The 12113-nt window shown below is 32.1% G+C and overlaps 1 protein-coding gene across 1 annotated transcript; it reads right to left on the bottom strand.

The window, feature by feature from the left end:
* Nucleotides 1-5010: 5010 nt before the first annotated feature.
* Nucleotides 5011-9740, bottom strand: LOC124367849 (replication protein A 14 kDa subunit-like). Its single transcript, XM_046825011.1, has 4 exons — nucleotides 9210-9740; nucleotides 7355-7466; nucleotides 7102-7176; nucleotides 5011-6020 (listed from the first exon to the last, which is right to left on the bottom strand). Exons 1-4 carry the CDS (start codon nucleotides 9321-9323, stop codon nucleotides 5959-5961), a joined length of 363 nt encoding a protein of 120 aa, XP_046680967.1. The 5' UTR covers nucleotides 9324-9740; the 3' UTR covers nucleotides 5011-5958.
* Nucleotides 9741-12113: the final 2373 nt, after the last annotated feature.

Below are 12113 nucleotides of genomic sequence, written 5' to 3'. Positions count from 1 at the left end.
CAACCAGGTATGCGTTGAGTATACTACTTAGAATAACATCTTTGGAAGTTGGTATAGCTGTGTATTATGCCCATGTATACTCGTCAGTTATGGGATTACTTTGTAGGGTAATTGCTCAGATGTGAAAAAAAACTCTTTATTAGTCAAAAATCAATTATTAGAAACAATAGGTCATTGCAAATCAAAAACAACATGTAAACCGTTATTTGAAAAATTTAACATCCTTACTTTGTCATGTATATATATATATATATATATATATATATATATATATATATATATATATATATATATATATATATTTTAATGCTTAAATTAGAACATAAGAATCCTGATCAATTTGAAAAATACAAATTTAATTATAGATATCACACAAGAAATTGTAATTTGTTTCAATGTCCACATAAACTAATAAAATTTGAAACTAGTCCTCTTTATCTAGGTTTGAAATTATATAATAATATTGCACAGTAATATAAAAAACTTCCCTTATCTACATTTACAAAAAAATTAAAAGAAGCACTTTGTCAAAAAAATATATTATAGCGTAAATAAATTCTTTTTGATGATGAAAACGAATAATAAAAATATATCTTTTAAAAAATTGTAAAATAGGTTTAAGCCTTGGATTTAATCAACTTTTTTTATGTTTTTATATCAATAACATATGTATTAAAAGTAATGTTTTAGAATAAGTTTAGTTATGTAGTTTTAATCATTGACTATGTACAGGTTTTTATTACATTGTGATAGCAGAAAACGTATTATACAATAAATGTTTGTCTATTGTCTGTTTGCTAGACAAATTTGTACGTGGATTATAGCTAGAGAGCTTGTAGTATCGGGAGATAAAGTTACTATTGATTAAGCGAATGAGAAGCAGCAGCATTGATGAGAGTCTGAGTAGCTGCTGTATTACTGAGTTACTGAGTACTATTAAACTGCTTGGTATTTTTATTTAGATAGTAAGTTAAACTGGGAATGCAATGTAAAAAACGTTTGTAAAAAGTTAGCTAGAGTTGTATTTTTACTTTGTAAGCTTAAGTTCTGTGTTAGTAACGAAATGCACATAATATCTTACTATGCTTTTTTTCACACACATTTGATATAGTGTCAATTTATGGGGTAACATTAGGGTATCTAATAAAGCTTTTGTATGGCAGAAGAAAGCTCTTAGAATAATAATTAAAGGGATACCAGACATAGAGACGTGTTTGCCTATGTTTAGAGAATTTCACATTATGACATCGCCTTGTACAGATATTTCTTTGTCCAATGAAAGTTAAAGAAAATTTCAATTATATCAAATCAGAAGATATACACACATGTTTACAAAACAAGAAACTTAAATAAGCTTGACTTACCACCAATTAGACTAGAAAAAAACTAATAAAAGCCACGTTTTTATAGAAATAAAACTTTTTAATAAATTGCCTGAAGGAGCTTGGTTAGTAAGTATTAAGAGGTTTAATTCTAATTAATAGCTGGTTAAAGGAGATAACATTGTATTGTGTCAATGAATACCTTGCCTGTGATACTAGTGATACAAAATTTTAGATGTGTCTTATTCTTTTGTTGTTTTTAATCTCTTGTTATTGTCATTTGTTGTTGTTTATAGTGTTTTTGTTGTTAATTATTTGTTAAATCTGTAACTTTATTAATATTTTAAACTTTAGAGTGGTTTTATGAAATAACTGTAAAATTATTACTGATAAGTATTTTGATGATGTCAACTGAATATATGTACTATGTTTAAAAACAAATAAAGATCTTGAATCTTGAGACTCGGAGGTTCTAAGTTTTTATAATTAGGCTCTAGGACCACACTCCTCGAAACTTTTGAATCTTCCTCCCAAGCTGTTGCCTCTATCCAAGGTGCTGGTGTCTCCATCAAAATTAGAGACTTAAAAACAAATCCATTTTTTCAACCATTAAGGATATTTTTGTTTGAATTCACTCTTGTTATGATAAACTTATCTGAATTTTTGATTGAATATACAGGGCAATGGAATCTATGTTGTTTTCTAATGTGTTCCCATGTTGATCTCGTAGAAAATCTTTAACATTTTGATCTTTCAAGAAAATGTCACTCAAATCTATGGGTTATTTTAAAAACACCCATTTCCACTGAATTGAAGAACAAATGGTTAGGGAAGTGCTCAACAAAGATAACTTATACCGATAAGCAATATTATCTGAGTAGATAAAGTAATGGAGTTTAAAGTAGCATGCTGATAAGTAAGTATAATTTGCAGGAGAATGTGTTTAACATATGCGTTCAAGCAAAATAAGTTTCAGACCAAAGGAAAGCGGAGCCTGTTTTGTACGCATCCAGTAATATGTAAAAATCATTTAAATTTCATCTATGACTCCAGCCATTTACTTAGTGTTGCAATAATATTTTTAAAAAAGGCTAATATAAATTTTGTACTTCAGAAAGTATTGTATTAACATGGAAAAAGATTCAAGCTCTGAGCTTTGTAAACTTGAGCATTGAGAAACATACAATTCTTAAATATTAAATTACGTTTTTAGTTCATTTTAAAACACAGCACTTCAGATGCTCCCGTTGCCAATAGCAATTTTTTAAGACAAATTTTGCTGCATTTTATTATTATCATTTCAACACAAGTAAAAAAAGAAGGAAGCAAATTCAAAATAAAAAAATTAATAAAAGGGTGTTTTCACTCCTGCTCCACTTTGCTCATTTAGATTACATTGGATAGTTGCTGGGCAAACCAGATATATCTCTTTTGTAATCTAGGCTTCTTTGACGTCAAAACTATGTAAAAAGTTTGTGTTGAATGTCACCAACTGTGTAGAAAACTTGGTTGCTCCACCGTGCTTAGAGATTGTGTTTATCACATCGTAGTGCACTTGAAGAGAATACCTCTTCCCTTAAAGGTTATTTTTGACGATGGAAGGATTGTGAAGGAAACAGGATTTTTCCGGACATTTGCCATCGTTCAGTGAAACAAGAAAACAGTAACACTACGTTTCGAGATCTGCAATCTGATCTCTTCTTCAGGTAAAGAACTAACCTAATACATAATTACAAACTAGGTTAAAATAAACAAATCTTACTAAAGCGTTGTGGCACGCCTAAGTCAGGAATCACAACGTACATGTTGTTGTCAACTTCACTAACACTAAAGACATGCACTTAATACAAAACTATACAAAACACTAATCATTAAAACTAAACTACGGAATACAGGTCACAATACGTCTTCACTCGTCTACTAACCACCTACGACTGACCAGAGGGACTAGCCAATGGCAATCGTGACGGCTGGCTAAAACAAGATGGCGGAAATACAAGGGAAGGGGAACAGGAATGGGCCCTTTCGTTATTATTGGTTCATGCGAGATGAACTTCTTAAAAACCATATTGTGACTCCGCATTGGTTTATTACATATGGTTTATAATATTGGTTTATAATATGGTTTTAAGAAGTTCATCTCGCATGAACCAATAATAACGAAAGGGCCCATTCCTGTTCCCCTTCCCTTGTATTTCCGCCATCTTGTTTTAGCCAGCCGTCACGATTGCCATTGGCTAGTCCCTCTGGTCAGTCGTAGGTGGTTAGTAGACAGTGAAGACGTATTGTGACCTGTATTCCGTAGTTTAGTTTTAATGATTAGTGTTTTGTATAGTTTTGTATTAAGTGCATGTCTTTAGTGTTAGTGAAGTTGACAACATGTACGTTGTAATTCCTGACTTAGGCGTGCCACAACGCTTTAGTAAGATTTGTTTATTTTAACCTAGTTTGTAATTATGTATTAGGTTAGTTCTTTACCTGAAGAAGAGATCAGATTGCAGATCTCGAAACGTAGTGTTACTGTTTTCTTGTTTCACTGAACGATGGCAAATGTCCGGAAAAATCCTGTTTCCTTCACAATACCTCTTCATCTAGATTACCCTATATTTTGTGGTCTAGGTGTCTCTGATGTTGAAACGATGTAACAAGTTAATTTTGAACTTCTTCGTCACCGACTTTTTCTTGAAACTCTTCAGACAAATAGGAATCCAGATTTCAGTGGTCAAGAATGTAACGGCATCTAATCCCAAACACTGCACTATGATGAAGGTTGAACTGCAGCTTCAACAACTCAACATTCACATTGAATCAACCCTTCCTATCATAGCTACGTTATGTGTAAACATTAACATTTCAACCAAACCTTTTGTAAATATAGTATCAGATTTCATTTGATAGATCAAAGTAGTGGATTACCACTTAAAATTTGAGTTGTCCCATTTTGGTAATTGGGGGAAACATAACACATTAAAACCAACTTTACGTGTTATGTATGTGTTAAAGTTTCTAATGTTATTTTCGATGTCAAAAACATTATTAGTTGGAGGGACATTTTATTTTCAACGTACTATGTCTATTTTGACAGTATGTTTGGAAGAACTTAATACAACACTTTTTATAGAAAACATGGTTTTATGCCATTGCGAACATTGCAACAATGACATTTAGTTCACTTGCATAAATACACTCTGGTAAGATTGGTTTTCACACAAACTCTTATCTTCATATCGTACCAATGGGTTATATCCATTGATGAATGAAAAGCCTTTACTGTTTTGCCCATGAGGAGCATTCACGTAGCACTTACTCTGTGAATGTCTAAACTGAGCACTTCAGCCAACAATTAGCAGTGACGCAGCGAGCGAGGCGATTACCACATTGCAGTTCTTCCGATGAAGTCTAATAATGTAGGGCATTGATAACCTACGTATTTTTCGTCCCCCCCCCTCACTCCTCCCAAAAAAACAAAGAAAGTCTAATACGGATGGCCCTTGGCGCTTTATAGGAGGGAAGCGCCACAATCACTAGGATATTCTTATAACAATATTCAATTTTATAGCTACGCAAGGCACGAACCACAATATAATTCTATACTGCAAGCCAGAATTGCCACAACCACACAATTTCAATTCCCTACCTACATCAAGCCTTCTTGTATGAAAAGGAATAACAAAATCTAAAGCCAAGCCAATCTGTTACTTATCTTTGCTTTATTAACAATTTACATAAGTATAAAAACAGAGGTATCTACATTGTATATAATACTAATTAAGTTACGGTATATAAATACATTATGAATTTTATTGTTTGCAAATTATTATTGTTAAATAATTGTGTAAATTTAGGTTAAACATGTTCGAAGATTATAACCACTCTGTTGTTGAATTTGTAGCATAATGCATACTGAAAGAGTGAGCCTGAGAGAGTTATTTGATGTTAGAGAAATTATAATGGATATCCTGTATATATATATATATATGTTCAAACAAGTTCTTCCAACAGCAATACAAATATAATAAAGTTCTACTAGGTGTGTGTGTGTGTGTTGAATATAATTTTTGAAAAATAATGAATATACAAAACGGTTGCTGATAAACTAACAACGTTACATCTAAGATATATTGATATTTAAATAACTCATTGGTGTAAATTAAATATTATACCCAAACAGCTGTCACAGTATAAAATAACAAATTTAATAATTAAATGATTTTACTCCTTTCCTTTTTGTATTTACTGATTATACATGTATCCGTGTTTATTTTTTAACTCAAAGACAAATACAGACATAAGTTTTTTACATTAAAAAGTTTACAATTTTAAATTATTATATTATTAATAAAACGGTTAAACCAAACATGAATCCCTACTAGTAATAATGTTGAGAAAAGAAACAGATAGCATTAAGAACTATTGGGCAGCGTGCTTAAGACACTTTGAATGCATGCCAATTTCATAAAATTTTTTCATTTCATCTGTTAAGAGTCATTATAATAAGGCAAAAATTGCAGTAATCAAAACAAATTATGACATAAGTAAAAACATAAATATGTAGGGAAAATAAAATACGAAGTAAATAAGTTATGAAAAGGAAAAGTATATTAAACATTCTTAATGTAAAAAGCATTCCTAATTCCTATCTCCAAGGATTGGGTATGGCATTCAGCAACACTGCAGTTTCATTGTCCAGTTCCAGGTCTGAAAAAATTAATCAGAAAATTAATTCTCATCATAAAACTTCTTATTAGAGAGTGCATAATGTGTAGTGGTTATAAAATATCATGTGCTCAAGCTGGAAAAAGTTTAATTGACCATTGCTACTTTTACTCTTACATTCTATTCAAAATAATCTCCTCAAAAATACTTATCGTTATGTGAATTTTACATTGAATAATACAGCATTGGAAAATTCATACTGTCTGTTGGTTTTGTTTTCACTACCAAAACAAATTCAAATATTCAAAACAATTTCTTTCTGAGCTACTGTCTTGACCTTGATTTAGTGAAAATCAGGTGAGTGAGATGGATGATTTTATGATGAGGCGTTTCATAGCCTCAAGGTTGATAAGTAAGGTTTTTATTTGATTTCAGTTTGGTACATTTATGATTTGAAATAGTACAGTTTAAAAATGTTCAGGTTTCACAACATCAAGTACAGTTTGTGCCAGAAATGTCTGAATTTTGTATCATATCATTTTGTATCATAGTGCGTGTGTCCACTCAATTACAAAATAATCTCAAAACTCAAAAATGGATCTAAACTAAGACATTTGAATTCCCGTAAAATATAGTCAAGGCTATGTTATGACGTAAATGTTTGTTTGTTTGAAATTTGTTTTTGACGACGGAAAGATTGTGAAGATAACAGGAATTTGTTTGTTTGAAATTTGTTTTTGACGACGGAAAGATTGTGAAGATAACAGGAATTTGTTTGTTTGAAATTTGTTTTTGACGACGGAAAGATTGTGAAGATAACAGGAATTTTCCGGACATTTGCTATCGTTCAGTGATACAACACAATCGGAAACACTACATTATGAGATCAGCAATCTGATCTTTTCTTCAGGTAAATCACTAAACTAATGTATGACTACAATCCAGGTTAAAGTAAACAAAACATACCAGAGCATTTGAAATTATATTAATCGTGATGATATTAATGATTTATATAATCGTTTTATTCCGTAGGAAACACATTACACTCTGCATCGCAGGTGCTTAGCCCTTTACCCTAAGGAGGGCCATGTACCATTTTAACTTACCTCAATATCAGACTTACCAAATGTCTCTGCGAGCTCTGGTGGGAAGTTAATATAGTAGTCGCACATAACTAATCCCTTTCCTTGCACAACACCTTGTACTTCCACAAGCCCCTCCACCATGTCATCAAGTGGCTGCCTCAAGTTCACAGTAACCACCTGCCTATCTCCTGTCTGGATGTCAAAAGAGCGCCCATTAGGATTGGTCTGCAAACAGGGAAATTACAGTTAACATAGTGGTCACACAGAACCAATCCTTTCCTTGCACAACACCTTGTACCTCCACGAGCCCCTCCACCATGTCATCAAGTGGCTGCCTCAAGTTCACAGTAACCACCTGCCTATCTCCTGTCTGGATGTCAAAAGAGCGCCCATTAGGATTGGTCTGCAAACAGTAAAATTACAGGTAATATAGTAATCGCACAGAACCAATCCCTTTCCTTGCACAACACCTTGCACCTCCACCATGTCACAGTAACCACCTGCCTATTAGTGTTTATAATTTATGTTAATATCAATACCTTTGTACACCTACTGTTGTAACAAATCTAAAAAATAATTTACATAAATTTCCCAAGTTTTAACTTAATCAGAGATGGGATTTTTTATTAAAAGGCAAAATACCAGGGTATGTATGAACATTTAATATTAACCTTGATTAACAAATACCCGTGTATTTTACATTCCTAAAGCCCAGTACTGGATCCATGGTATGAAAGAATTGTCAAAAGACTGTTGGGGACCAGATGTTGTTTTTAGTTCGTTGTGTTCTTCCTCACTTTTATTGAACTATTATTCCTATTCTATTCACTTCTTTAGCATTTTCCATTTGAAAATATCAACAAGCAAAATGGGATATAATTATTTACCCAAAATAATAAAGATAGGAACTTTACAAGTTATAACATAAAAATGTTCAGTTTTAAGAATAATTTAGGATAAGGTGACTGAATTGTGATATGCATGTTTGTACGAACTAATTGCAAGTAGAGCACTTGTGTGGACCTTTAAAGATGCTACCTTGAGCACAAAGGCATCTAGTAACACACAAAACACAAAGATGAAGAGCATCATAAAACTTCAGCTTAGAAAACCATCAAAGTATTGCACTGAACCAGTAAAGTACTTCCACAGATCTTAATGACACCTAACCTAGAGACTTCTATATTTTGTTTAAGTGGCTAAAGAAAGTAGACATAGGCTACTACTCCTAGTTTTCAATCCTATGATTGAGTGCTTAGCTAATAGTAGTAGGCTAAAAGTGTCTTACTAAAGATTATCCCAGAGAAAGTGATTCTAGGGTTGCTGTGACATCAATGGCATTCAGCAAGTTGAAACAATTACTTTCTCCGTTTACCAGCCTACACTATGGGTCATGTTATTTCCATCATAAAGCCTTGATAGATGTCAAAACCACTTCTCCAAGGGTAGGGTACGATAAGCGGACCCGGTTTTTTATATCGAAGAATGTAATCATCGATACCTAATTTTCGCATCTCAAATCCTAGACTATCAATGGATATAAAAGTATCAAATTATTATAACCAAATTTAGGAAAACTGAAGACGACCATATTTGCTCCTCTCACAGTTACAGTTGTTTCTTTCCTACAAATTGCACATAATGGGTTTTTCGGTATGAGTACAACATGTTGAAGTCACGAAAACCATGTCTTATCATCTTTCAAAGCAATGTTGTGTAGTTTTCTAAAATAGACTGCCATTTTTAATAATCAAATGTTACTTATAAATATAAAATTGAAATATTACACTACGAGTATTATTTGAAAGTGTATACAGCTATTCATATAGATTATTTAAGTTAATTGTTCAAAATAATTAATCAGTATTGATTGATTATATTGATGGTTATGATTAAGTAATATCGTTTGCCAATTTCGATATAAAAAACCGGGTCCGCTTATTGTACCCTACCCGTAGAATCGGGAATGTTCAAAAAGCAAAAGGTTTAGCTAATTTTTTAGCCCCAACAACCTGAAAAAAGATCCTTTCACTATGTAACTGCCAGTTTCCGCATTAACTAAATTATCATTTATTTATTTAACCCATCACCTTGGAATCGGCCTAATAAATCTAATGTTACTCAAAATCAAGATTCAGAAACTTACCTTTATTACAATCCCCATCAAACTGATATTACGATTTATGAACTTTGGAAGTAAAGAGCCATTAACTTTGGTTCTTATTGCCTCAGCCATTGTATTAGAATCAAGTAGAACCATTAATATAACCTTTTCAAACTATTGTAAAACTCTTACAACCAACAGCACCTAACAAACAATAATAAACGTATAGGTTAGCCTAATATTTTGATATTGCAAAAAATTACTAGGCCTTATAGCACTTGATCTCTAAAATTAACAACACTATGTAGGTAACTCAAATGAAAACAGTAGAAAATATCAACAGAATGTACACAGAACACTATTTCACACGATAATAGAAGTACTAAAGGGCATTGCCTGCAGTGAACGTTTGATTTTTCTATAATAAAGCTTTATGTTAACGTAACGTGAAACTATTATTTAATTTGTTGCCCGCTGAGTGAGTAAAGTACTGTATTCATAGAAAATATTAATCTAAATAACATCGATGGATTACACAATGAACCAAATCATACATGAATAAAATTATTATTCAGATTACACTGGCGGGAAACACTTTTCTTGCTTGGGCTTAGTATTTATACCATGAAGCCACGCTAATTTTGTATTCATATTTAATAATTGATGACAGTTAGTACCCACACTTTTTATTTTAACTTTTAATCCACAAATAATTTATTAAGAAAAATATTATTTTCAGATCATTTAAATGTATATACAGTGTTACGTATGTAGGCAGCCAAACTTCAGGATGTTATTCCAAAAGCCAAAGAAAACAACAAATGTTACGTGAAAATAATGGTCTATTCCCCACCTTTCTCCATCTATCTGTCTATATGTGATATGTGATTTTTACAAAAAGCGTAATGTCTCAGAAATTACTTAAATTAAAATCATCAAACATGATATGGACACTGGTCATGGTAGTAACATATTCCTTCAACGTTTCATGTGTATACAACATTCCTTTTTAACATTGCGGTCATTTTCAATTTGTAAAGCTAAATATCTTAAAAACCTTAAATTTTAATAAAAAAACCTGTTAAAGGCTAAAATGTTGAAGAATTTAGACCTACACATTAAGTATAAAGATATTTAAGAGCACAAAACTATTAACTGACCAATTTGAATTTTCGTTATTAACAAAAACGTCCTTGTTATTAATAAGAAATTTAAAATTTAACAAAAAAAACATTTATTTACTAAAACTAGATAGAGTAGGAGTATCTTATGTGTGACATGGGTGGCCTAGTGCTCTTCCTTATAACTAAAAGATGTAACAAGAATAAAATTTAGTTAGATTAAAACAAATACTATCGATCCTACAGTATGAGCTCAATGTCTCTATGCATCGTTCATGTCAATTTCTCATATAACTTCTCATGCACAAATACTCCCAGTTTCTACTTAATCGTTTACAGCCATTCACTATTATTTCCCTTAACATTTCCATACTTCCCACATGTGTTTAATATAACAATAATTTTAACTCAACCCAAACAAAAAAGCCAATGGGGTTTAGGTCAGAATACCTAGTATGCCACGACTACAAAACCACCACGAGCTATCCACCTGTTTCTGAAAGTACGTCCTAACATCTAAATTAAAATATGCAGGAGCATCATCCTGCATACACCACATTTAATGTCTTTCGCGTAGAAGCATATATTCAATAGTTCACGTAACACGTATTGTAAACAGTCCAAATATGGGCGACCCGTTTAGTCTATTTGGCAAAAACACATATACCGGTAACAATTTATCTCCAATAATGCCTCTCCAACACTGAGGTGAAAACGTACTTGGTGTTTGCATTGCGATATAATATGAGGGTCCAAATCAAAAGTGATTGTTATGGTAATTGAAAATACCTTTTCTCAAAAATCCTGTTTCATCTGTAAAATAGATATACAGTAACACTAATTTAACTTGAATCAGGTTTAATGAAATATAAATGAGCTAGACCCTAATATGGAACAAACATAATTTGAGTTACAAAAATTTCCTAAAAAACAGTCAAACAACGAAACTGATAAAGTATTATATTCGGGAACAAACTATACAGTTTAGTCTTTCTAGAGCATTCAGAAGTTGTAAGGGTTGAAGATATTTTAATGTATCTCAAGTTGGTTTTAAGGCTTGACTTCAAGTGTTTTATTTCGTTGAAAATTTCAATGTCTATGTCTTCTTTGTACATCTGGTACATATCAAACATAGCTTTTCAATTACAGCGTCTTCTTTCTCAATATACGTCCAAAGACAATGCAAGAGTTTACTGATTTTCCGGCAAATTCAAATCATGGAACTAACACACCCTAACACTGAGTCAAGAAGCTTAAAGAAAACATTGATTCTGAAATCTAACTCTGAATGTTTTACTGGATGTTCTAGTACACATCTTGTTGATGACGTATCTCTAGTTTTGTTACGGAAAGTTTTCTTTTCTTCAGTCTTTTTCGCCTTGAAATCCGTTTCACACTCAACAATTTCAGTCATGTTTGTTGCAACTAGCTTAGCTTCAGTGTAGATATTACTCTATATGTCTTACAGAACTTTTAGTTCCTCCATTAGGTCCCTGATGTTCTTTGGTTCTATGACAAGTGTTGCTGATCAGGCTTGTAACATTGTATTTTTGTTACAAGCTCGATCAGCAACACTTTATTTTGTAACACTTGATTTTTGTTATCAATTACAACAATCACTTTAAGCTTGTTGTAATTGATTTATTGAGGTTTAAGCCTTATTGTTGACATCATTATGCACTCAAACTAACTTAGGTATTTAATCTCTATCCTTTTAAATCTGCCTCACACTCTGCTGTTAAATTAAGCTCCTTGCAGTCATTTAGAGCATGAATAATGAGTGGTAAATATTTCACAAAGGATCGAACACTATCTACTCAGGCCG

Source organism: Homalodisca vitripennis, chromosome 8, assembly GCF_021130785.1.
Source record: "Homalodisca vitripennis isolate AUS2020 chromosome 8, UT_GWSS_2.1, whole genome shotgun sequence".
Taxonomy (NCBI): Eukaryota; Metazoa; Arthropoda; class Insecta; order Hemiptera; family Cicadellidae; genus Homalodisca; species Homalodisca vitripennis.
This window is presented reverse-complemented; position numbering and strand designations above follow the sequence as displayed.